Source organism: Lissotriton vulgaris, unplaced genomic scaffold (assembly GCF_964263255.1).
Source record: "Lissotriton vulgaris unplaced genomic scaffold, aLisVul1.2 SCAFFOLD_395, whole genome shotgun sequence".
Taxonomy (NCBI): Eukaryota; Metazoa; Chordata; class Amphibia; order Caudata; family Salamandridae; genus Lissotriton; species Lissotriton vulgaris.
The window spans coordinates 181,869-209,854 of record NW_028250002.1 but is presented as its reverse complement, the minus strand read 5'-3'; the positions used below and the strand labels follow the sequence as shown (position 1 = coordinate 209,854).

The following is a 27,986-nucleotide window of genomic DNA, read 5'->3' as shown; positions in this document are numbered from 1 at the left end:
CAGCAACTAGAATCCAGTTGGACAAATGGTGGCCTCAACTGGAGCACTGCTAGACACGAAAAACGCCAGCAGTAGGAACAAAAAAGAAAGTGATTTGCAACAGTCTAGCATATTGTTTTGAATCTGAGAAATAAAAACACATTTTGAAAAGTTCCAACCTTCCAATTAAAATGTCAACTTTTTCATAGTTTTTTATTTGTGAGTGAAATAATTGCATATGTTGTGTATTTTTTTTGATGTACACTTGTTTCTTTATTTTCCTGTATTGTTTAGATGTTTGAATCGAAGCAATTGTGCTCAGGCAGGATCCAGCTTCTAGTAGTGATTCAGTCGGTGTCTGTTTACAGATGTCAAAAGTTTAAACACCACTTAATTGTAGTGGCAATTCCGCCTCACTTCAACATATGCAATGTTCCTAACCCCTTCCTACTAGTGTCATGCTTATCACCCACTTAAAGTTTTTCAGTATTTTCATGTGTCACGCTGTGTCTTCCCGGTAGCAAGCCTCAATGTGCAGGTGTTCCGCTACTAGCAGTTGTCATCATGCATCAAGCCGTCTCCCTTACGCCATGTCAAAGTCCTCATGCCCTAGTCTCTCTTCCTCCACCCATAACAATACATATAACCCTCATACACTGCCTGTCATTCTTCATAACCCACCTTGTCGCACACCATACCCGGATGGTGTCAGGCTTCAATCGGGGTAGAACGCATCTGAGCTGGGTTTTGCTTCTAACATCTGAAGTCACAGGTCTCGCCTTTTCAGACGAATAGCCAAGGCTATTGTGAAATATCCTTCAGGCTTAAAGAGCATCTTCATGCGTCCCAGACATACCAACTTTCAATGCATGTACCTGTCTTGTCATTCTCTATATCTCCTATTGTGTCACAATCCTTGTCCCCGTCTCGGACTTTAACCTGCAAGCAGCATACCTACAAGCCAAGTTGTCAAAATCCCATGATGTCAAACTCCTAGAATCAAGTTCCCTGCAATGAACCTCGAACCACGAGTATCATAGGGTTTTACCAATTGTCTCTAGAAGGAAATGCCACTGTTCAGTGGAGTCGCTCTATCCATTACTGTTTCGGTTTCATCCAATCACCTACAAGATGCTGCTTTAGGTTTCACACGTGTTCAAAGATGACTTACAAAGATGTCGTGCTCATGTCAAAACATACCTGCTGTTATCATGGAATGTATGACCTTACAACGCGGTCTTTACACTGCGATACGTTCACAACGCGGTCATTACAATGCAAGTTGTTAGAACGACTTGCGCTAGAGGCGAGGGACTTAGGAATAGTATGATTTACTATTACAACTCCAGCTACGTAACAGTAGGGAAGGTATTGGAATAGTAAATCATACTATTCCTTACTATATAGCGCCATCCAGTGCAAGTCGTTGTAACGACTTGCGTTGTAATGACCGCGTTGTAAACATATCGCGGTGTAAAGACCGCGTTGTAACTGTTGTCTCCCATTATCATGCTCTTCCCTACTAACAGACCTACATAGTCATCTTCCGTGCGGCTGCTCACCCGCAATTATGGCACCAACCGGTCATCAGAATGGCTGGAGTCGAAGACCAGTGTCACAACTCCTTAAATGACTGGTTCAGGTGTGGCACGTTCAGCCAGAATAATTGATGACAAATCACCCTTAAAGTAATATTCAGTATTCCCTTCTACAAAAGTATGTGTCACTTAATAGCTACTACATAAAACAAGCTTACAAAAAAAAGTGCCGCAATGAACAAAATAAATAATTATGAGAAGCATACGCTTACCGTCATGGCGGCAGAGAATAAAGAAGCTTACAAAAAAAGTGTGGCAAGCTGATAATATACCTACTGTGTCACGCCACGGGTAAGAGATCCAATCCCGCTAGGCATGGCTAAAAGGAGACAGGATGGCAACAAGAAGCGATTTACATGCCTTGCATGCAATCATTGCACTGCTATCGGCATAATTTGTGATGCCAAACGCCGCGCACGAATCAAAGCTGAAGGTGGAGCTAAGACGAGGCTTTTGGAATTGTATCAATTCCAAGAAGATTCGTAAGACGAGAGCAGCACATGCACTGCCTATGTCACAAGACCTAAAAAAGGAAGTACACAACTTGACGACCATGGCATGAAATTCTAAATAGCAATGCTGGTGTGCGGAATTTGCAATGAACAGGAACCAAAAAGACATGCAGCTCTGATGGGGACCAATCTGCGAGAACTGAATGCAAGCAAAGAACAAAAAAAAGAAATTATTGCTAGCGGTACGGCAGAAGCAGCGAGTGGCGGTGAGACCTGAAAAAGACCCTAATGCAGGCACCAACAGAAACACTCGCTCACTACTCTGCCAACCAGAAACTGGGGACACAAAAGGGAGGAAAAGTGCACAAAAGAGGCCCGCTCTGAAAAGCATGCAACCCACCTTGCTAGCCAGACACTGTGAGATGCAAAGGGGGAACGCACTTACAGTCCCTGGAGATAAACTAAGTTGAAGTGCAACAACAGCCTCTGTCTTGATTTCCTTGAACAGCAGACGCTGTCACTAGTGCCAACTGTGTTAAATAGCATTCAGTACGACTGCCTGCTGCAATGTTGTGAGACTTCAGTCTCCAAACCATGCAGAAACCATAGGAAACTAAGGCGTTAATCTTAGAATGGCAACTGAGAATTTGCAATTCCACCATCATGGCCCCACAAATCCTGACAAACTCTTATGCCGTCATTTCCCCACTGAATGGAATTTGCTTTCCAGATGTATAGGGTTGGCTTTCAAATAGCCTAGCTTCCATTATTGTTTAATATGGCTTTGTTATTGACAGATCTGCGTACCCTACCGTGGAGGTTCAGATGAAAGGGAAGAGTCAGTCAAGGTGTCCACGGCCATTATCCTGTCACTGGGTGAGTTGGTCATAAATGTATATATGTATATATTTGTGATACTGCAAGTATATGACGGTCTTTACCAGTGATCGGGTCCTCCGAAACATTAATTTCTGTCCACTGCTCTGCACATCACTTGATCTTCTTAAAAGCTATTGTTGCTTCAGTAATTACCTCCCTTCCCAGTGCATTTGTTAGCTTTCTATTAGAACACGTTGTCCAATTTACTATATACAGCTATAGTAGTCACATGAGTACCATGTGCTCCACCGATCATCATTAAATGTTGTAAACTATTGATATTGTACCTCCTGGATATGCGTTGAAAATTTCCTTACATTTGGCCTTGATGACCTGCTCCCCTGCGTTTAGTTCCTCCGTGCATGATTTTATTGTATGTCATTTTTCATGTATGTCTATTTTTCTCTTCACTTTACTCTTGCAGCCCATTCTAGCTCTAGTGAGGTCCTTAAATATTTTGGAAGTAGCTTGATCCATATGGGTGCAGAGTCCCGTGCCACAACAATAAAGCTGCTCTGCAAGCTTCTTGCTGAAACTGGTAAGCCTCTCAGTGGGTGGGTGGCAGCATGTGATTTCGATAGACATGGAAGATAGTTAAAGGACTGAATGCTTTCATGGAATGTGGAGCCCTAAGTTATAATTCCAACTTACCCTCTTACTTAACCAACATGGTGCAGCTATGAGCAAATCACCTCAATTTCATATTCCTCAGCTACACTGACTGCCAACAGTTCCTGGTAGAGCACTGTAATTTAAGAATAAATCCTCCCATCGTTAACATGAGTCGTGGTGAAGAAATAAAGTAGTGGTCAAACATTTCCACATCTGTCTTTTTGATAAATTGCTCCCACTGTGAGCCAATAATGGGACAGGGACACTGTGGAAAGAGATCCTGACATAGACTTCGGTGAGGAACAAAAAGGGACATAAAATATGGGGCAGGAAGACACAGACACACTCAGTGGTACATGATGGCACAGACATGCAGAGTAGAACAGGAAGACATTGATAGGCCCATGAGGCTCACAGTCACAGACACACACACCAAGACTTGACAGGACCCTCAGGTAGGTAGGCACATGTAATAGTGGAAGCTTCATCTACTTATCTATTATTCCTGATCGTACTAGACAAAGACAATATCTATGTGTTATGAACATTTGATGTATGGCTTCATTTCATAGATTCAGAAGGTGCCTCTTATCTGGATGCTGTCCGTCACGTGCTTGAGGATGACAATCACAAGGTACCATCAAGTTATTATGTGTGCAGCATTCTGTGGTCAAGCAGTTTCATAATTAGCAACGCAATCTAATTTAAGTTATGCACTTTTTGAATAGTGCAGTATTCTCTACTTACGTGGACTCATTGCAGTGGTGCGTATACCACAGTCTGTTGTATTTTTCTAAGGCTGGTCTTTCGTGCAGGTGTTGGGTCATGCAACCTCCATCCATGTGTGTCTCCTCAGTGTCTTGTGTCTACTGTTTCCCTGTTCAAGTGGACATATCCAAGTTTTCCTGTCCTTCTCTGTGTCAACTCATTTTCAGACCCAATATATAGTATAGTGTAGGTCTGCTAAATCCTGCAGGTTGAGTTAGACAGTGGCCATCATTCTTCCCACAGACTACTCTAGTTTTTTTTCATTTCCACATTATTGGAATCTACAGCCTACTGATTTCTCATTTGCATTTTTGTAATCAATACAAGGTCCTGAGAGCTTCTTTGCTAGTTGTAACCTACCTAGACATCTTTTGCAATGTATCTTTCAATCTTTTACCAAGTTCCAATCACCTATAGAAGGCGTACACCACCTGGAATGTTTGAATATTCCCTCAATCACGCTTTGGTCAGACATTCTGTAAAAACAGTTTAATTAAATTGATTCAAGTTTTATTCTCAGAGTGTCTTAATAACCATTTTCCAATATTTTTTCAAAGGCTATATCCAGGTACTAGCTTTCCACACATACAAGTGTATTTCTATTTCCTCTATGAACAAAAAGGAAGGAGAGATTGTATGGTTTTCTCACACTCCCGTGCTGCTCCCTCACCAGAATGTGGGATTTGGTTTTATTTATACATCAAAAGGGTTTCTCACTAACCATTTTTTGCTTCATCACAGGTTATTCTTGCCACTTTAAGTTTAATATCCAATTTAACAACCAAAGGATATTATGATATGAATGGAAGAGCTTTGATGGAATATGTGCTTAGGAAAAACAGTCTCATCATTGAAGAACAGGTAAGTGGCAGATGTACATATTTGGGTGGGTGAATGTGCTAGGGGAACAGCAACCGTAGTCAGCCCAAAAGAAATAAGTGGACCTTTTAGCCCCTTTGTGCCCCAATGTAGCTTGTTTGCCACGTAATACAGATCTGCAGTGTTCCATATTTGCCCCTGGTGGTGGAATATAGACCTATGTACCTCTATTTAGTTCACATAGGCCCACTTAACATTCCATGTTCTCCATTTGAGCCTGATGTTCCCCACTTGCATTCCAGTGCGTCTTTCACCCTCCCTCAACCGTATGGGTCTCCCTTGCTCCATCAGGCTGATTACATTTGAACCTGAAATTCAGCTGCTGACTACCAGTGTCAACACTGTATATGCCATTTCTTTATGTCTTGTTCTTTCAGGGTGCCCATGACGTGAACCAAGCCACTCAAGTGCTTTCCAGTATATTTACTTGTAGCTTCACTTGGACAGTCATCCTTTCAGTATACCTAGGCTTTCCTGTTTTCAGTTTCTATTTGTGGTCCATTCTCGTGTTTTTTTTCAATGTTTTCAAGTTATTTCAATACCTTTAAAAACAAGCATTGGCATAGTCAATAGAGCTCGCCTTTGGGACCTTTGGGACCTTATAAGTGTTTAGTTATCCAGCACAATATCCTGGTGCAACAGCAAGTGTTGCATGGCTAAACACTTATAAGGTCCCAGAGGAAATACCTATTGGCTATGCCAATGCTTGTTTTAAAATCCCTTCTCAATGGTTTATACAATGATCAAAATTACAGCTTTCCTAGAAAATCTCATATCTCCACAATTTCCCAAGCAAAACACCCGGTAAGTAGGAGTAAATGTAAATTCTGCTGTGCAAATCACCAATATCCCTGTTATGCCCTCTTTTAAAGGGCACCACTTGTAACAGGCAAAAATGATGGCACCTTTTAATTTCCGATCCCCGTGGTGTTAGATGTAAAAGAATGCCATAAATATCACATCCCCAGCAGGCCACTCGTAATGAGCTCCTAAACCATCCTTTCCGATTAGGATGTTTAAGAACTACTGATAAAAGGGTTTCCAAAGGAAGTAAATGTGTTAATTTATTGAGCATAATGGAGCATAATGGTGGAAAGAATTGGCAGAGGTGGGCTGCAGAGTTCCTCACAGAACGCTAGCAGCTTAAAGCCATCTGTGGCTACACCAGGACTGGTAAGGGACGAGATAGGACTGGGCAAATGTGTTGGAATTATTATGATTTATGGAGTCCTGCAGCAGGGTAGCAGCACCGGCCCAGCTCCGAAACAACTATCTCGCACTTCCATGTAAAAGAAGATGTGTGCCCACACTTTTCATCAGTTGTTCATGATAAATGGGCAGATAGTGCGGTTTTAATATTACATAAAGTTCCATGCAGCAGGACCATGACTCGCATAAGGCGAAATGAGGCAGCAATGTTAGGGTATTAGGACTAGGTGGCGCAATAAATCAAGGAAAGGCTATTAAAATAGACGGCTTTCCTTCTTTGCCTGGAGCACCGAGTATGCTAAACAAAATGGACTACTAGTGAGGAACAACAGTGGCTTGTGAGCTGCACTGCTTTAACAATGCTTTTGTTTACTTTTAACAATAACGGGAAAAATAGAGACTATGGGGATACGGAAAACAATATGGTTTATCTGTTAAACTTTTGTAGATCAGAAGTTGGCGTTGCACCTATAAAGCACTTCAAAATCCTAGAAAGGTGCAAAGACGCGATTTGACAGACTGGTACCCCAGTACTCATTTGCTTGGGCTTGTTTGGAAGCTCTGTGGGATCCAATATTTAATTACTTCCAGGGCTTACCAGCCTAGCAAACACATTACAAATCTACAGTCACACATCCTGCACAGCTAGAGTAAATATCTATTGCCAGTCTTTTACAAGACATACGTTAAGCAACGAGCGACCACGTTTACCCAGTCAAATGCAGCACTGAATAATCCAAACATACCAATGCTCGAATTGATAGGCAGGTTCTCTCTGCTCGCTACCTCCACTAGGTGGAGCCTAACCTCCATCACAGCTTCCTTGTGGTGCAGACTGAGCATGGACTCCCACAGGGCCTTCTCGCCAAAGAATGTAAGAAAACTAGAAACAACCGGAACTAAACAAAACCATGCATTTGTATTCTACCATTTGCTTTAGAATCTGCCCGGCACATAACAGAGAGCATACAGCTGCATGCTGGAAGAAACAGAGACGCCACATGTATCTCACTTGGTTTCATTATAGATGAACATTGAAAGTATAATAGTGAAAGAAACAGAAAAAAATACAAGCTTCAGCAGCACACGAGTGGTGCGCGCACGAGGCAAGAAGTAAACGAGAGGGAGGGGTGGGAGAGTGCCCGCGCGCATGCTAAACATCTAAAGGACATTTTGAAAAAAGCACGTAGGTGGTGGCCGAAAAAGCATTGTATGTGCAAATGATGTTTAAACATGAAGCACAGCAACCTAAAGTGGGTCATCGCGATCGTTGTGAAAACGAAAGTGATTGCGATGACGTGCCAAAACACGTAAGGGATGCGCGCGCAGCAGGCCGCATGCTTGTGCGCATTCTAGCAAGCTGGTGGCTGCTTTGGGAGCACTTCCCAAAGCCGCTACTATATGGACAGCGCATGTGCGCTGACTCATCGAGACCTAATCAGTGGTGTCAGGGGTTACAACTTTTTCGCGCCATGAAAAGCAACAGAATCAGTGTTTTTCTGGTGTGTATGGAACATTTTGCTTTTATTATTGCTTGCTTTCTACACTGATAATGCATGGTATATAGACAGTGTATGTACAGTGTATATGAGGTCCAAATACATTTTTGCAAATCAAACGTATTGTAGTACACCATAGACCAGAGACTTCAATGAGTCTTTGGTCATGTGCGCTCGCTTTTTCCTTCCCATGTCCCTTTTTTCTGTGAAAAGGCCCTCTCAACATTGGCACTTGAAATGGGCAATGACAAGACAGCCAGTACACTATTTGCTAACGCTGGCCACTGACATAGCTTTCTATACCTACACTGTGCCCTTGAAGATTGCAATTCTCTGGACAGGTTCTGCAGCATTTGCTTTGAACTGGGCGATTCTGCCCTCCGAGTTATTGAAGTGGTCAAAAATAAAGCAGCACTTTTGAAACTACTGAGAAAATTCCCCTTTACTGAAGGGAACTAGAACTTGCACAGTGTACCACAGTGAGGATTCATTGACTTCAAATGCCATGGTTGATGAAGGGACATTTCTATGTCAAGCCGTTTCTCGTACATTGTAAAATAAAAGTTCCTGAATTGCTCTTCAACACTGATTTGTTTACCATATGGCAAGCACTCTAACATGGAACATGTTGCAGTGCCAAAGTCAATTTAAGGTGTCACCCAGACAACTCTCAAGACGATGTTTCACATTTACACCAAGTATGCAGAACACTTGGCAGACCAGGGTGTTTTCCGCCTCTAGTTTTTTTTATGTCCACTACAGCAGTTATGTTTTCCTGTAAACATCTAAGACTTTAGTAGAGTGTACTTCTTTTCACATCACTAGTAATTTGCGAACAAATATCCTCACATTTCTTGCCTTTGGCATCATCATTCAGCAAACATGTTGTAAACGGTTTCCACATGGGTACTATAGCATTTCACAGCCCCTTGGTCCAAGAACCATCAGCTAAGTGACACAGTTCACAGTGGGATTACTTTTTCTTTGATGCCACACAAAGCACAAAATGAGAAATATTTGTGTTTTAGTGCCCTCGCACAACAAAACAGTGCACTAGGATGGACTAAAAAGTCAATAGCATTCTTCATTAACTCTGAAGATTGTAAAGATGCTTTTAGCATACCATCTAACAAGTGGAAAGGATCTCTTACAGGTATCAATTTTGAAAGGTCATTACACAGCTTTTTTGTATATGTAGCTGAATCACTGCAAGTACAATCAAAATCACTCCAATCTGTGTTGAATTTAGAAAGAAACATTTTGCAGCGGCATACCGAGTGACACTGCGATCCATGTTTCATCCTGTCATGTTTTCACCACTATCCCAGATGCTTGGCGATAGCACTTTTTTCACATATACTTGTCATTATACATTGCATTGAATGTTTAAAGCCTGTGGTGTTGTCAATTCACCTACTATCAATACTGACTCACTAGAAACTTGGGGCTGATCTATCAAGGGCTTTTACCCATTCTCTGTGGATAAATGTGATGGCACATTTTGGGACAGATTTGTATGAAACCAGCCATTTTACCTATCAGTTACAGAATCAAACACAGCCAAAATATCAAATATGATTTTGATATTTCCTGATTCTCTACAGTTTATCAAATTATTAAACACAACCTAAAACATGCTTCTAAACTCTGCATCTTTAGACCAAAGACCACAAAACTTCAAAAAGCAAAAGGAAGAAAAAACATTATTTCAGTGACATCCCTCAACAGCAAAACTCAAGCAGAATAATGTTAGCCCAGTCTTTCTTGCTGCCACCTTATATAACAAAGTTATATTGTATAGGCCCCCTCAGGAAAAAATGACTCTTTCACTCTCCTTTTCCTTTCTTTGAGTGGCATTTAATTAGTAGTACGCAGGTGTTTTTTCAGTGTTTATAAGTTTAAACTGGTGAGGGTTTATCAGTTATTATAGGTTTAAAACTAAGACAGCCAAAGTATACCCTATCCATGGTTTTTCAATTATTGCGAAACGATTAACACAGTGTACCCTTACTATTGTGGGGTCCGAGTTTTGATGTCAAACACAAGTGCAGTCAGTGTCCCCAAATAAGAGTCATTGCCACTGGTTTGAGTAGGACTGTGGCCCTTCTGATCCTTTGATGGCTTTCATCAAGCTCTTGTGGTGTGAAAAATTGTTCAATATTGTGAACAACGCACATCAGAAAAGGGTCCAATAATATCCTTTAGTTATTCTCATTCTAATTATTTGCCCTCCTCTTCCTCCACAGATTCAATGAGTGATTTTGTATTGGGCACGTCTTCTGCCTCTTCTCTTTTCTTGGACCTTCTCAAGTCCTATGGACGCTTACACTTTGATCATATCTCTAGTCGCTGTAGAAACACCTGTCATCTGACTAGGGGACAGGAATGAGTTTTGGATCAGTGCCCTTCACCAGTGTTTGTGGGGCTGCAGGTGATGGTGTGAAAGCATGGGCAATGGGAGGTGGCATGGTGCCTGAAGGCTGCAGGACACTTAGCTTTGTCAGTGTCCCTGTGAGAGTAGGCCACAGTTGCTTATGCTCTCCCCAATCCCTCCAGAACAGCAAACGTACCATGTCCTTTTTGATCACTGTGAAAGATGGCGGGACCTTATTGAAGCTTGTAAGGAGAGGAACATGCACCACTTTTGGAGCCTGATAAAATGGGGTGCAGGAAGCACATGTAATCACTGCAAAATCATGTGGAGCCTGCTCTGTAGGTTAAGTTTTTTCAGATCAATATGCATCTAATAATAAAATTGATTATGACCCTTCTTGGGTTTATTTTAAATCATCGGATACTGTCTTCAACTTAGCTGATGTGACAATGGCGCTGAGCACTGTTACCATTGGGAGAGCGCCAGGCATAGTCAAGGTCCCTGCAGATATTTTTCTCCAGGATAAAGACAATGGAATTAAAACATAATGTTTTTAGCAAATGCAATTGCTCATGGAGCTCTGATCCCGGATACCTGGAGAGGGGCGGAAATCATCCCGATTTATAAAAAAAGGAGATACATCCTTACCCGGGAACTACAGGCAAATAAGCCTGTTAAACTCAATCCAGAAAGTCGTAGCTCAACTTATCTTGGCAAAAATTAAAACCTGTATTGATGATAATGACATTTTGAGTCCTCTTCTGGGCTAATATGAGCACTATTTATAAAGTATTCCGATTAATTAAAATTTATCGGTGGACAGTAACACTTGGAAAAGGAAGCCTTTATGCAGCCTTTGTTGATCTTAAGTCTGCTTTTGACTTGATATCACGGCCCAAACTGTGGAGGGTACTGCAGGAACTCGGCTTGCCCCCGACCTACTTTTCCTATTTGTGCGCCTCCAAGAATACAACTATGACCACATTTGTTGGGGGGCGCCAGGAAAAAAGACTGACCAGTTCCCGGTAATGATGGGAGTACGTCAGGGTTGCGTTTTAGCACCTACGTTATTCTCACTCCTTATTAATGGTATTATTAGCTTTTTAGCTTCCTTTTCCACAGATGCTCCAGTTTTAGCAGGCACAAAAAGTCCCATAATAATGTTTGCGGACGATATGCTTATACTGTCTAAAACACTGAGTGGGCTACAGCATTCGCTGTTGCATTTTGAAGAATTTTGCTTATTGCCTGGCCTAACAGTCAATAGTTCAAATAAAAGTTCATGACCTTTAAACCACATAGGTCATTTAATGGGGGGTAATGGATGGGCAATGCGTGGATCAGGTTAATGCATTACTTATCTAGGCATCACCCTGCATAAACGACTTAGCTGGAGGCCGCATATTGACACCATGGCCTTAAAGCACATGCAGTTGGCCGGAGCCATGAAAAAAAGGAACATAAGACATCACTGACTAAGCCCCTTTACCCCGGCACTGCACATTTATATTATGGGGCTTAGAGAAAATGCATCCTCTAGCTTTCTCCGAGAATAAGTTCCTGAGTGGGATAACAAGCCTACATCAAAGTACCCCTATGATTTAGGCAGAAAAGCCATAGTAGACCTTGCAAGGCTGTGCCCTATTCTCTTCTGGCATAGAATCTGGCGTACCCCAGAATTGGCCATCTTTGCAGACGGTCTTAAAGATATAATGGAGGCAGATCACTTCCACAAGATTGGCTGGCTATGCAACATCAGATCATTACTAATTAGCATGGGTATGCCATCACTGTGGGATGATCCTAGTGCTACTGGGTTCCCACCAAAACATTTAATTAAGCAAAAGTACTGGGAACCGATGGTGCAAGAAGCAAATAGAATGAGCGATGCCACCTCTCTAACAGGGAAGTTCTAACAAATTAAACCAAATCCATGTTTTACTGTGACGTAATTAGTACTAAGCCGCTAGATCGCAAACTGTGTTTTCAGTTTAGAGCAGGCTGCTTACCTTTGAAGTCCTTTACAGCTGCATGGTCCACTGCGGCCGATGACAAATGTCTAAACTGCACTGACACTGAAGAATCATACGCGCATGTGCTGTTTGTCTGTCCGGCGTACGCTGCTCCCCGCAAAGCCTGGCTGACACCCATTTGTAGGAACATGGGTACTCACTTGTTAAGTGTAGCAATGAGAATATTGTGTTCTGATCCATCAGTCCAGTGCGCAGTATCAGTGGAAACGTTTTTGAGATGGATGTGGACAATTAGATCTAGGCTCCTTTTGTACCTCTGTAAATGAAGTCTCCTACCGATAATAATAATAATATGCTATATTTTAATGCTTGGACACTTTTTTAAACTATCTATCAATTAGTAGCATTAATTTTGTCTATCAACATATAGTATATGCTCTTTTAATGTGTTTGATTATCTCTTTTTATTGAAATTTTCAATTTATTGTATTTTTTTTATAACTTGAAAAATCGTTTTTATGTGAATTGCTTTTGTGACATCTGTCGAATAAAGCTCATGTTGACTGACAGTTAAGCAAGGCCCAACCTTAAAAAAACAAAACCTATGAAAAGCCATTTTTTGGAAAGGCAAGGGTCAGTTTTGGTCATGATTCAAAATGGTGGCCAAAGATAAAATGGTGCCGCAAATGCAAATTTTTACATGAATAAGTGCATAATCAAAACAGCAAAAACAATTTTATTCTAACAAGGTCTGATGCTGGGGACAATTCAGATGCCTGTCCTTGTGTTGCATCGCACTGTAAGAATGATGCTTGTACACCTAGATCCCATCTTAGTTAACCTGATGCACATGTTGACTGGCTTAAGCGCAAAGAAATAAAATGCTCAGACACTTTGGGAATGGGACTGGCTCAACAGCAGTGCTCACAGGCAGTACAGAGGCCAACCACACAATCCAGCCTATGAGATCCAACTGCCCCTTAGACTTTACCAAGGCTAACTGGGCTATTTCTGGGGTGATTGGGGAAGGCACATGGGCATTCAGCTACTGCACTGATAAGCTGGGCTTTTCACTGACAGTGCATTATCTAGTGGGTTATTTTCTGTTGCATACCCCACTTTACAGTTTAAATGCCTAACATGGCAAACCACCAAATCCAGCGCAAAGTAGCATGAACATACTTCAAATCAGTATTTTATATCAAAACTGCCTACCATAAACGTGGTTCCTGGTATTCTTTAGTCTTTATTGAGTGTATTAAGTCCCATAAGGTATCACATACTTCCTCATCAAGTCATAGGGGAAGGGCAAATCTGTGTGGTGAGCACGAGATACTACTGTGTGGTGCCAGAGGCGCAATTTCTCAGGGGTAGTGTCCCATGTATCAGAACCTTATATATTATAAGTGAGTCCACCGGTATTTTGACAGTATATGAATGCTATACCCTCCCACGCCTAATGGCTGGGTACTTTTATACTCAACAGAGCGGAGCATGAGAGCATAATCGCATTTGTACATTTCTATTTACATGTTTGAGGCTAGTAGTTTTGCTTTCACATTTGGATTTGTCAAGAGGTTCTCTTTGTGCTTGACAACTTTGATTAGAAAGTTGTGATGTTTTAACTCTCAAATCTCTTGTCCCTCCATAAGGAGAGAAAATACAATTAAAATTATGTGCAAATACATCGTATTTTACTTTGCTTTCTTTTCCACATTTCCACAGATCGCTAGTCACCTGGATGATGAATCTGATGTTGAGGAAGAGACCATCCTCATCCAAATCTCTCAGCTCCTCAATACAATTGCATTACACCATAGAAATACTGATGAGGTAAGCGAGGGGGATGTGAAACAAGGTGGGTTATTTAACTAGGTGTATAGAAAATATAACTTGCAGAATGTCCAAAGACTCCTAAATTCCCGGGTGATCTTCATTATCCTCCGGCTCAAATACAAGCACATTTTTGTAAAGCTCCCTCTGCTGCAGGGTTGTATGTTGGAACCATGCAGGCATTTATCACACCTGCCTTAACAACGTGTTCTGAACCACGATTGCATGTTTGAAACGCATTCCTTTACCAGAGAAGTCGTTACAATGAATTGCCTTAGGGAAAGCGCTGGACTTTGGAATAGTAAAATGTACTATTCCAACTCCATTATGTGCAACAGTAGGGAAAGTGTTGGCCTTAAAGTCCAAAATTAGTCCAACAACGCTTTCCTTTAGGCGAGGCATCGCAACTACCTGTGTGGTAAAGGAATACATTGTAAAGATGCATTAGTGAGTTGGATCACATTGTTAATGCACACAGTGGTTAGAGATACGATGTAAAAGTTGTGTCCTCTGATGGAGGAATGGAGGTCTGCTGTCCCATGCAGAACTTCCCAGGGTTTGGAGCATTTGTACAAGAGCACCAATTGAATCCTACCTCATTCATTAGAATGAGGCAGAAGGGTTTGCAGCTTCTTCTAAATAGACTGAAATGAGACTTAATGGTACACCGGTTATATTGCATAACTTTGCTTCTCAATTTGCATCTCCTATTTGCTACCTGTCCCATGATACATCAGGCACCAATATTTCATATCAACATGGTTGTTCATTCCCAGCCATTGCTTTTCGTATTCTGGCACATTCCTAAAGATGATTCTATGAAGATTCCAACAGATAATGAGCTAATTTGCAAACTTCAGCTCACTTGTAGGGTTTTTGGAAAGTAACATGTTTCACACATTCTCTGCACATAATGGGTTCATTTTGATTGGATGCAGAATCCCAGATTGTAGCATTAAACACGGTTAGTGCTACATCAGTGTAATACTAGGCATCTGCCTTGGACCCCATCAGCGAGGAATTGTATCAGCAAGGGGATGAATCAAATATAGCCCCATCTCTTGGATATGGGAGCTTGCAAAATGCCCTATGAACTAAATAAAATGCCAAAAACCCTCCCACCAGCCATGATTGTTTATCTGTGGGAATAAAGCCTTATTAAATGCTAATGATACAAATAACACGTTCACCACTCTTTCTTGCAGGACTTTTGGAAAGAGATTTTGCTCTACATGCTGGAAGAGGGCTATACTTCATCTGTGCCAGCACTGTGCCAGATGGTACTTGTTGTAGATAAGAAAGCAAGCATCAACTTTAAGGAATGTGGTGAGTCTTAAACATCCTACTCATTGATGCCGTGGGATCTACCATTGAAGGTGGTTAATGCTTCCTCCTCCTCTCCCCAGATTCCCTCATATTTAGTAATGATCTGGCATGAGGTGAAGAACCAGTCCATTAGCTCAGGAGTTTGGTTAATTTACTATAGTATGTGGGTGTCATTCTTTCAATAACAGTGTTTGCTCTCACTTTAGTGATATATGTATCCGTGTTGATGTTGCTGCTTTCTATATAATAATAAATCTTCATTCGGAAGTAGTCACATCCATAAAAGATTCAAAAACATATAAAATATAACTATAAGAAGAACTTCATTACATTAAAAGAGATACTGTGCAAATTTGCATGGTCCAAGCTGACGTCAGTCGCATCTTGAGCTTCTTGATCTAAAAGAATCCCTCAGGAAATTTGTGGCAACAAAAAGGGTATGGTTGTTAGGCAAAAGCTGCAAATGCATTACTACAACCCAGGCTTGTCTAAATTTCATGGCTTTTAAAAGGAGCCTAAGAATCAATCTCCTGGGGTGGGGAAAATATTTACATAAGAAGAAAAAGTGTAAGGTGTCCTGTGGCGGTCAAAAGTGTGGCAGGGTATGCTCAGACGTGAGTCCCTTGCTCACTTTGCCACTGGATTCAATCAAGCCGGGCTGAAGACGGCTGGAATGCCAGAAACCGGTCCTCGGAAGTTTGTTTCCGGACCAGGGAAGGCATGGCTTGGCAGTTTGGGCTGGACTGTTCCCATGAGGCACAGGGTCAGACTAATTAGCATATAGCCATGTCCGCCACCTTGTTCTCTATATACTTATTGTAGTTTGTCAGCCATAAAGTTACTTTCTGTTGGTTTCAGCACTTCATCTGGTTATTATTATTTTCACGCCACTTAAATGCAATGTGCTGACTGTCTCAGGTTTCCACACTCTGTGAGACTTCTCAGGCCTCTAATGGTCCTCTTCAAACCTTGGAGTATTCTTGCTCTCCATGGAGTTACCTATCTCTGGTATGGTGATCAGACCTTTCTGGGTATGGTACCTATTTATACGCTTTTACTTTAGTCAGCCGCAAAATGGATGTATTTTATTTCTCTATGGAGTTACTTTTGGTTATGATATTTGTCTCTCCAATGTTTCTGGTACATTATTTTGGACTTCAGATCCAGACTAAATTGCTAGTTATTGGCTCTCACTTGACATATGGACCTGATAGACAGGGAGGCCTACTAATAATTATTTGGACTGACTCCAAGGTCAAGAAGTAGATTTGCATCATGTGGTGAGAACCTGTAATTGAAAACTACATTTCCAGAGCTCCAATTAGCAGTCCCCACTCAACTTTCCAATGAATATGTTGATAAAGTACAAGTAACCTGGGCAGATGGTATCTTAGTCTATTTCTTTGTCACTCATGTAAAGGGTCCTAAGCAGAACAGAACAGGCAATTATGTATTCATTATAGCCTGCTCCCCAGGTGGTTAACATTATTAGAAAATGGTTATGCAAGAACTTGTTTTGGTGTCCTCTTTCTGTTGGGATATCCGCTGTCGCAGAATGACTCCTCTTTAGCATGGTCCATTCAATATGTAGGGCGTGTCCACGGCTCTTGTTGCATCCTCTCTTATCCCACTGTAGTCTTCTGTCACTCAATGACAGCTGAAGCAGGACCATTGCATGACAGCTTAGGTAGCATCTTCTGCGGCTGTCATCCTTGACAGCAATTGTTGGGGTAGGGAGGTGGAGCATTGTAGCACAGACCATTGAGGTACTGTATACTACTAGCAGCACCCTCTGTGGTGGGGGTGTCTTTGTCAGTATCTGCAGGGACATTAAAGCATCCTCATGACCTCTAGTGCCTTATTGAAATACCACCCATCACTCCATCCTCTTCTTTGCAGATACTACTGAGTGTCTTAAGTGTGTTTGTCAGCCACATGTCTTCCTTTGGCAAGTGTTGCTCAGTATTTTATGGACTGCGTATGACATGTCTTCTTTCTTTTGTATCTAAACAGCTAAAGGAATTCCAATACACAGCCTCTTCATAAGATTGCTTGTGAGTATCCACCCCCACCATATTCCAACAGATCCCTCTCCTCAAGTTCTTTGCTGGCATTTCTATGCAACCTGCCCATGGAGAGTTTGCATTCAACTCGGCTTTTATCCTTTTGAACTTGATGGTTTTATTTCTAGTCAATTGGTTATCAGTAAGACATACTATTTATATCACACAGAAACAGCCAAAATGAGGTATTAAGTACTGTATAGAAAACAAGGTAGCATTTCCAGATGCTTTAAAGACCAGTGAGTATTCTCTTGCTGAATTCTTTGTTGTGGGTTTTCAGGTCATTTCTTCACATCCTCGCTGGGATATCGAAAAGGGAACCGCTGTCTTGGCTCTTCTCGAACGCCTGATTCCTGCAAACTACCCGTTTTTAGCGAGGCTCATCAGAATGAAGATCCCCCCATTGATAACATATTTGGAAGGTGAGTTCCCAAAGCACAAGCCATTGAGCACCCAATTTAAACAAGCATTAATGGTATTTCAAACAAGCATTGACAAAGCTATTAAGCCTGGTGTTGGCTGCTAGTTTTTAGGCTTTGTCCACGCTTGTTTTTTTCACAGTTTTTGTAAGCCTTTACTGTGGGAGGAGATGCCAGGTACTCAAAAAGCCCACATTCCCTTAGTAGTCACTGGAACTAAAGAAAAATACTTTGTGGATGTGCTCCTTGTGACCCTCACGGGTGAGTAGTGCGCTCTACAAGTGTATTGATTGATTGATTGAAAAAGCAGAATGCCATCACTTACAGTGAAGTTAGCTTAAGGCTGATTTGGCCCATGATGAATGCTGTGGAGGGCAGAAGAGAATGTGAATGATATGAAACAATAGGTCAACAGATGAGGAGGTCGAACTATGAAATGTTATAATCATTTTGGTCTTGGTTATAATAAAGGAGTATTTTTCTATATGTATGTAATTTTAGAGCAGGTATGCACTTTTTATCTCTGAACCACGACGGCCATCCCCTATGTGATCAAGGCTGCATCTGACAGCCAAATGCATTCAGGCTAAAGCTCTGTAAAAATAGATCTTCTGCAAACAAGTGATGTGGCAGCCTTTCGGTTATATAAGAAAGGAAACCAAAATATATAAACCTAAAATTACAACCAGATATAAGGATGTAAGAGTGACATCAAGGGCACATGAACAACTGATGACATTGAATTCAAATCCCAGGACAGGCTGAGCCAACAGCCAGATTTTGCACACTTTGAATTGTGTGACTCTACTTCTGCTAGTGCTTGGTATTTAAGCCCATGGAATTTGAAATGTTGCCTGCTGTTCACTTTTACTTACGTATTTTCTTTTTTCCCAACTGCTATTTCAGCTGCAACTGAAAGAAACTTTGACTTGGAACAGTGGAAATGCGCGCTTGTTTCAGTAAGGATTAATTGCTAATGAATGTCACACATGGCTCTTAACGCATTGTCTTTCATATTCACTCATTTAGAGTGAATTAATGCAGATATTAAATTCATCCCATCATAGTGCTGTTCTGCTATGTGGTTGTAATATGTTCACCATATGCCTATTGTTTCTCTGGATTGTGAATGGGCACGGTGAGGGAGAAGCCAATCTCGGTACACAACTTTTTCCTAGAATGCAATATTTACCAGAACCATTTAAAACCTCATTGGCCATATTCACATTCAGAACCTTGGAATTACGTGCTTACTGCAGGTAGTCCTGTATGTATCAGATTTTATCTCCATGTTTTACCTACATAAATTACAGGCACTGCAGTGATTATTGCATTAAATCAATCTGACTGTTTTTACACAGGGTTAGAAATGTAGCCCCGTGTTGGAAATCAGGTCCTCTGACTCATTTTGTCCCCAGGATAGTCACACTAGCACAACATTCTTCTTTCCCTGGATTGTCACAATATCACTCTTCCGGGTCTGCCAACTGCTTTTCACATCATCAGAATGTTTATATTCTGCAATCAGTTTGGCATGTGATCAGTGCTCCCCATATTCATCTGAATTGTTACTCTGTCACTGTTCTAGTGTAACCTTGTAATGGCCAGGTTATAACTGTCTCTATTCAATCCTTGGTTGTCGCACTCCTACTTGGTTCCCTTGTAACAGTGTATTCTTTGCCAGGTCATCACACTTCACTTTGCTTTTATTGTGCTCCTGTGAGGTAATTTTCTTTTCCTTGTGTTCAGTCTTCACCCTTATTAACACTAAATTTTCATTCAGCCCTAACTCTGGTGATCTAAGAGTATATGGAGCAGATTTACAACCATGTCCGCCCCTTTTGCGTCACTTTTCCCACTTTTCCCATGTTAAAAGTGGCTCAAGGGGCTTGTAAATCAGCCCCTAGAGGTTTGCATTCTGCTCCTAAGTATATGATATAGCTGCAAAATCCCCATGTGTTTTCTGTCTGGATGGCTGCACTGTAACTCTTTTCACAATAATTTGCAGGTAGCATGCTTTTGGTGCGTATGTTTCTGTGTAAATCACTGCCACTGTAAAGGCATCCTATTTCTTCTGACCACTGATTTCACACCACACTATTTACGTGCTGCTCTATGTGTTCTCTGGTTCTTCTGTCCACACATTATTTCATCATTACTGAGGTTGTTGTCAGCTGAAGTTTGTTTTCCCATATCTTCTCAAAGTCACTGCAAACATCAGCTGTGGATAATGCATTAATGTTTATATTACTGCATTAAAGTCTCTCACTGTTTTCTTTTTAGTTCCTGGGGACTATCCTGAAGCAAGCACCATACAGAAAATGGCATGCCTTTTTTATGGAAGAACTCACCGCACAAATTGACAGTTTTGCCAATCATGAGAATGAGGAGGTTAGTGCTCTCAAGGGTCATTTGGAAAGGCAGTTTAATACAAAGTCAGAGAAGGATATAACTTTGTATTCCAATCGCACTGTGATTGGTAAACTACACTTGTATACTATGGGTGCACAGCACTGGAATTAGTCAGTCGGGAAAATCAGGTATGGTTCTCCAACTCCCTGGAAAAGCCAACCTTCTTAGAGTCAGATGGAGATAAACACCATGAGGTAATTCCTCTCCACCTGGCTCGTTAGGAGACACCACATACCAGGGCTATACTCCTTGCCCTAATGGATCTTCTTTAGCCAATAGGTATTCTTCATTAGAGCCACTCCCCATTCAGTGGATGTAAGGTCATATTCATGCAAAAATCAGTGGAGCTATTGTTCCTATTGAAAAGCAAGGATGAAAGAAAGGCAGACAAGAAGGCGGAACCCTAAGGATTATTTCTTGGTGCCCTCACACATCAATGAGGATGTCATGCTTCATAGTGGGCGTGCTCCTTGTAAGGCCATCACTGTAATGCTCTATGGGCCCCACAAAGAGTCGCTTTAGCGGGGATCTTTTTATTTTTGCTGTCTGATGAAAAGTGTCTGTGTGAGGGCATTTTGAATGTGAGGGGTGGAGTGAAAGTCTAAAGTGAAGGGAAGGGAGACTAAAACTATCTACGAGATACCAAACTGGACCTTAATGTGATGGGTCCCTTGCAAGGATTAAAAAACATAATTTAGTAGGGTGATGTACCCAAGTAGCCTAAAGTGTGGGCAGGTCGCTATGTTTCACGCCCAATGGCCTAAAAAGGATCCACAATGCTTCTTCAGTACCTAAAAAAACGGGTGGATAACCCTTTCCCACACCTAAGGCGTGACATCCAGTATAGGTATTCCCTCAAAAGAAAATACCCGGTTCAACAAGTTAAAAATTGATCATCCAATCTAGAAAATAAATGAGAATATAAAAAAAACACACAGTAAGCAAATGTTTTGTATATATGGTCCAATGATTCACTGGAATCGCTTTTCCAGCTCACTGTATCACATTGTCTCCAAAGGTACAAATGTTCATGCTAATATTGGTGCTGATCAGTCACCACAATGTGAAAAATGTGAAAAACACACTTGTACTTACAATATAACAGATAAAGCAAGTGGACATACGTGGAACAGACAACATAAAACCAATCTCTGGTGGTGTTACACATCGCTTCATGAGTGATTGGTTGTCTTCAGGTGTGAGTGCAGGGTCTTACACTTTGATACAATGTATTATGCCCCATAGTTCAAAAGCACAAGAGTCTATTCTCCTCTGCTTTAAGGTGCAGGTAATTGGAGTGATTTTTACAGGTGTGGTGTGTGCATTTGCGGGAAGAAGTGATGACCAAATGGCCAATGAGGAGAGGAGGGGTAAACTTGAGCCAGTAGGAGCAAGCCCCTCACGTGCTGGTGTAACAGAGGTATCATCCCTCATTGGCGGCCATCTCAGACTGTGTAGTGCTGAAATGCTGGCCGACCCAAAGTCAACCATGGTTTTTGAAAGGTGGCATCTAAGCAGTAAACTAAGACAGTTGAAGGTTTTCTTAATGGAAGGTGATGGTAAGAGAAATGTATGGGGCACCTAAGTGCTCACGCATATATAGTGACGGGAAGCAAGTCAGGTGCACATAAGTGCTTGCCATCCCTCATGGATTATTCTAGGCATATTGGTGTCTATGTTCATGTTGTAAATATGGGCGGTCACATTTAATAAGTAACAAGGGCGGCTAAGTGGTCTGCTGCCAATGGATTTGCATGCTTGGAGAGCACTGTTGGGCAAATGGCTAATGAGGATAAGAGAGAAGAGTAGGGGTGTGCTAGAAGTCATAGGAGTGAGACCCTCATGTGCTGGTGTAACAGAAGTATCATCCTTCAGTGGTGGCCATCCTGGAGTCTGTGGTGCGGTTAAATGTGGGCTGGCCCTAAGTCATCAATTATATTAGTAAAACGGCGTCTAAAACAGTAGACTAACACAGTTAAATGTTTTCTTATGAAGGGTACCACCTCATTGTTTCCACAGAAACATTTGTAGTAATGAAGAAGATACCCATGGCAAGTCGCAAAAGGCTTATTGTAGGAGAGTAGGGTCTGCTATCCTATGGTCACCCCAAATTTTTGCTTTTTGCTTCACTGGTTTCTGACTTAATGTGGCTGTGGGCCTGCTAATCAGACCCACAGCCTGCTGTTCTCTCTCTAAATTGATGCCAATGCACTTTAGGTGCATTACGAATTGGAACTGGTTCACCTTATGAGCCCCTGTATTAGTGCACCCTAGGTGCCCAGGGCATAGGTGTATCCAAGGCCTACCAGGGGCTGCAGCATGTATTATGCCACCCCTGGCCTGGCCTCCATATTTGACACAACTGGCTGATCACTCAGCTGGGGTAAGTCGGTGTAACCACCTCTTACTTAGGTACAGTATGTCTGTGCCTAACCCTAAACTGGACACATATGTTCCTATCAGCCACTCCTATGGAAGGCCTCATCAATCCTGGAGGCAGAGTGCTTGGAAATATGTGAGATGGTGCTCTGGCATGAGCTGAGCCTGTCTGCAGCTGTCGGGAACAACTCCCTAAGCCGTTCCGGGATATTGCCATACCATATACTCTTAAGTGCATTATAATCCTCGCGGTTAAATGCTATCTTTGGTTTGGCTTTATCAAAACATGTCGAGTAAGGTGTCATACGAATTGGAATACTATCCCCTCGCCAATTCTGGCGACGGGGATAGCATTCCACCCTTCTAGAGGGACACGACATGTGTGTAGCCTTAACCCCGGTTAAAGTTAAACAGAGCCTCAGCTTCACAAAATGGACGCTGCCACCACAGACACAAGTCTGGCCTCCTGCTGCTGACCGAAACTCGGCAGATGGTGGCCTGGACAAAGGGTTTCCTGCCTTGGGAGGTGCGAGCACCACCCCAGACAGGATTTTGTGTATTAGGTAGGACAGGGCTGAAAAGAATCAGACATGCCCGGGGCACACAAGGTGTCCCCGTGCATAGGCCAGTCCAAACCGGTTCTGGGGCCTTCCAGCCCCAGTCCTGGCGCGGAGCTGGACAAAGGAAAGGGGGTGTAACCGCCCCCCTTCCTGGTTCCTCCCAGAGGAGGGACCTAGTAGGTGATCCACCCCCAGTTTGGGAATAAGAGGGGGAGCAGTGCCATTGCACAGCAGATCATCCCGAAATCAACTTAAAACTAAGAAGAAGACTGGACTTCGACATTCTGCTGCACAGAAGACTGAAGAAGAATCTCCCTTGTGGCCAAGGAGTGACCACCCTGTGAACACAGGTACCAACCAGCGACTCGACGTCTGCTTTGCCGCCGCCTCCCGCCGGAGACCGAGCCCAGAGCCCGACAAGAACCAGACTCCCAGACCTCTCAGAGCCCGATCCACAGTCCCTGCGAAGAAGGGACCCGTGGAGGCACCGAGTGACGTGGGACCGGACCTCTTGAAAGACACTCGAAAAGCTGACTGCGCAGCTTCTGAGGCATCCTCGACGTTGTGCTTTGGGGATTGAGAACCCCTACCACCGAGCAGCCCTTGCACCAAAGATCAGCCCTCCAGCATCTCCACGATCTGCGTGGGGCCCTTTTGCATTGTGCCACTCGACGCGCCATCCCGGCCACTAGCCACGCGGCCAGCGGCCATCTTGGCGACGAACCCGAAGATTTAAACAGCAGGTCTGGTTGCTCCAGACCTACCCAAGCTCCTGTGAAAAGGAGCCCTCGCTCTGACCTTGCTGGTCCGAGTGAACAGCATCTTTCAACTCCTGCGTGGCTTGCATTTGCCAAGGCCTGTTTGCTCCGATCAGGTCGCCGACACCGCCAACAGCGAGAAGCCTACGTGGGACAGCTCGTGACCGACTCCCGGACGTCCTCGACCCCGGGTATCCACGTGGCTGCAGAAAGAAGCTACCCGACAACGCCTGTTTGCACCCGACATCGCCTGGTTCCACTCTGGTTCCACGGTAGTCACTGGCTAGTGACTTTGAACACTGTCCCCTCTGCTTTCAGGTCTTCAACTCTTCAGATCCACCCTTGGATCCACCGGAACTCTTCTCATCGAGCCGCCTGCAGCATCTTCAGCTCCAAGCACCATCGACCAGCGTGACGAAACCCGACACATCTTCGACCCTGTGCACCCGCTTCCTGTGGGTGAGGTAACTCAGCTCTGCCGGTGCTCCTGCACTGGTACACATCCCAAGGGCCTGTGTTTTAAGTTTCAGCTCCGTAGGTCACTCGGAAGGTTCCTAACTTTCTAACTTTGTGCTTTTTACGCACCATAGACTTTGTATTGAGAAGTGCGTGCACTTTGAACACTGCACCCGAGTCCCGTGGGCCTTTCCCGACTTAGTTAACTCCAGTCTCGAATAGCTCCAGCGATTCCCAAGGCCCTAGGCCTCTTCACTTTCCTCCTGGTATCTCTTATACCACTTTCTTAGTATATGGTTTAGGTGGCCCCTAGGGCTCATCCATATTGTGCAACTTTTGTGTATTTTAAACTGTCTTGTGATTTAACGCTTGTGCTTCTGTGCTCATAAAGAGTCCAGGGGATTTTATAGTTAATAAATCAATATATATTTTCAATATATATCTGTGTGGTGTCCCTTTCATTTGGTATTCAAGGGGGTTGTGTATGGTATAACAGCTGGCTTCACATGCCTTTCAGAGTTTAGCCTAAGACTGCTTTGTCCACGTTACCACTAGGATAACTGGTCTACAAGGTTGAATTACAACCATCATCATAAGGGTTGCTTGGCATGGTACAAAGTGATCACTAGAATTAGTGAGCATTATATACCAGGCCAACTTCTCACATTGGTGAGCAGCGGATTGGGATCTGAGCTTGCTGTTGTTTTACCATTACAATCTTTGAGATTATCATTTGAAAGATCATACAGGTACCTGCTAGGTACATATAAAACAAGACTAGTATACTTAAGTTCTACTGAACTTAGTTGTTGTAGAGCAAAGGGAGTAGCACACCCTAGCTACAACTACTAGATAGGTTTAGTAGGTAAACACCAGTGTAGGTAGATTGCAACACATCCACCCACACTAGAGCAATGTCTGGAGCAGAGGGGTCCAGTGGACTTACTCCTGTTGAGAGTGACCCTCCAAGGGCACCATCCAAATTTGCTATTTTTTCCTTTAAGGAATTAAGACAGCTTTGTGTCTTAAGGGGTCTGAAGACAGGGCCTTCCCCTACTACAGACCACCTAAGAGAGCTCTTAGACCAGTCTGAGACTCTAAAGCCCTCTAAGGCAAACCCCACAGGGGATGCTGAAGGAGGCCATCCTTCAGAGGATGACACTGTAGACACCCCTGCCCCTATCATCCTAGTAGATGAGGAAGCCTCCACCACTGGAGCTCCTCAAGTAGATGTAGAGGAAGAGGAAGAAGAAGAGGAGGAGGAGGTGGAAAGCAGTGAGTCAGATGATGACAGAGATAGTCAGGTGCTGGTCAGTAGACTGAACCAGGCTAACTTAAGTCAACTTGGGAATGAATCAGGTAACAACCCATTCAGACCCCCAGGTGGACTTAACCAGGGCCATAGGAGGAGGAGGCATCACTCAGGTGAATCCAATACCTCCCATGTCTCTAGAGGCTCTCATGGTCACCCCAGAAAGGAGATGACTAGCCCTCAGAGAAGGGAACATGAGGCCAAGATGAGAGAGGCTGAGCTTAGGATCCAGAGGCAAGAGTTAGAGGTTGCCCTGGCTAAGGAGAAACTTGCTAGAGCAAGACAGCCTAGAGAGAGTGGGGTAATAGAACCCACTGGTGGCAGCAATATCCACAAGGATAAAGACAGGTCTTTTGATAATAGAAACCTGAGTAAGATTGTGCCCCCCTACAAAGCTGGGGATGATATCCATAAATGGATTACTGCAATGGAGAGAGCCTGCAGAGTACAGCAGATCCCTCAGGAGCAGTGGGCAGCAATCTTGTGGCTCTCCTTTGAAGGTAGAGGCCGAGACAGACTCCTCACAGTTAGTGATGGGGATTCTAGAAACTACCTGGTCCTGAAGAGTGCTCTGATTGATGGGTTAGGCTTAACCACTGAACAGTACAGGTTAATGTTCAGAGATACCCAGAAGACACAGACTCAGGACTGGTCTGAATTTGTTGAGTGTGCCACTAAGGCTCTGGAGGGATGGTTGCTGGGAAGCAAGGTTACAGACTATGAAGGATTGTACAATTTGCTGATGAGAGAACAAATTTTAAATAATTGTCAGAACCAGCAGTTGCATCAACATTTGGTTGACTCAGATTTGACCTCTCCCCAAGAATTGGGAAAGAGGGCAGATAAATGGGTAAGAACCAGAGTTAAGCAAAAGAACCAGAACCAGAACCAGGGTGGTGACCAGAAGAAAACAGACCAGAAGGGTGGGGAGCAGAAAGCTAAAGACCAGAAGTCTTCAACAGGGCCCCAAACTGAGACAGAGGGTGGGTCCCAAACTTCCAAGAAGAAGAAGAAAGAAGGTCAGAAGAAACCCTGGTGTAAAACTTGTAAAAACACCTCTCACTGGACAAGTGAGTGTAAAAAGGGTGGAGCCCCCAGCACTGCAGCCCCTAAGGCACCTGCACCCACTAGTACAGTTAGCAGTGCTGGTCCTCAAGCCAAGGGTTTAGTGGGAATCACTTTGGGAACTGAAGGAGATTCTGACCTAGTCAGAACCCTTACACAGGCTGTTCTGGTTTGTGAAGGGGACATAGATTTGACCCCTGACATAAGTCCCAGTAACCTGGGCAAATACAGACAGACACCTTTGATTAACAACAAAGTGGCTCAAGCTTACAGGGACACATGTGCCAGTGTCACTATGGTGACACCTAACTTTGTGGACCCTGGACAATACATGCCAGGCGATGATTACCTGGTGACCAATGCCAGCAATGTCACTACTACACATAGTGTGGCACTTGTTAACTTTTCCTGGGGAGGGGTAACTGGCCTAAAGAAAGTTGTGGTTAGTGCTGATCTCCCAGTAGAATGTTTGTTGGGCAATGACCTGGAGAACTCTCTATGGTCAGAAGTTGAGTACAGGACTCATGCAGAGATGTTAGGGATATCATCACATGTCCTTGCTGTGACCAGGTCACAGGCCAAAAAGTGCCTCTCTGAACCTCAGGTCTTGGATCCTGGAACAATGGACCAAGTACCTCCCAAGAAGAAGAACAGGAGGGTTAAGGCTGCGCCTTCCCAACTGCCTACAAGTGAGGATCAGGCTTCACAGGAAACTGATCTTGAGACCCCTGAAGGAACTGTCCCTGAAGAACTTGAACCTGATCAGGTTGAGTTTCTGGGGACAGGGGGACCTTCTAGGGCAGACTTGGGGCAGGCTCAGTTAACCTGTCCTTCTCTTGAACCCCTCAGACAGCAGGCTGCTGCTGAGGCTGCTGGGAATGCTCAAGGTGCCCATAAAGTATATTGGGACGATGGACTCCTTTATTCAGAGGCTAGAGACCCCAAGCCTGGTGCTACCAGGAGGTTGGTTATACCTCTGCAATTTAGGGGCTTCCTACTCACCTTGGCCCATGATATTCCTTTAGCAGGACACCTAGGCCAGAACAAGACTTGGGACAGGCTTGTCCCTCACTTTCACTGGCCTCACATGTCTGAAGACACCAAGGAGTTTTGTCGCTCCTGTGAAACCTGCCAAGCCAGTGGTAAAGCAGGTGGAACAACAAAGGCCCCCCTGATACCAC

General features: G+C 43.3%; 1 protein-coding gene across 1 annotated transcript in view; it reads left to right on the top strand.

Annotated features, from left to right (window-relative positions):
• Positions 1–3,385: 3,385 nt before the first annotated feature.
• LOC147663424 (maestro heat-like repeat-containing protein family member 1) overlaps positions 3,386–27,986 on the top strand; it is a 49,653-nt gene continuing 25,052 nt past the window's right edge. Inside the window, exons 1-9 of the mRNA XM_086950466.1 lie at positions 3,386–3,446; positions 4,093–4,154; positions 5,030–5,149; positions 13,948–14,055; positions 15,261–15,381; positions 17,395–17,435; positions 17,725–17,866; positions 18,770–18,822; positions 20,147–20,254. Of these exons, the coding sequence (XP_086806592.1) occupies positions 3,386–3,446; positions 4,093–4,154; positions 5,030–5,149; positions 13,948–14,055; positions 15,261–15,381; positions 17,395–17,435; positions 17,725–17,866; positions 18,770–18,822; positions 20,147–20,254 (816 nt within the window). The remainder of the gene's footprint in view (positions 3,447–4,092; positions 4,155–5,029; positions 5,150–13,947; positions 14,056–15,260; positions 15,382–17,394; positions 17,436–17,724; positions 17,867–18,769; positions 18,823–20,146; positions 20,255–27,986) is intronic.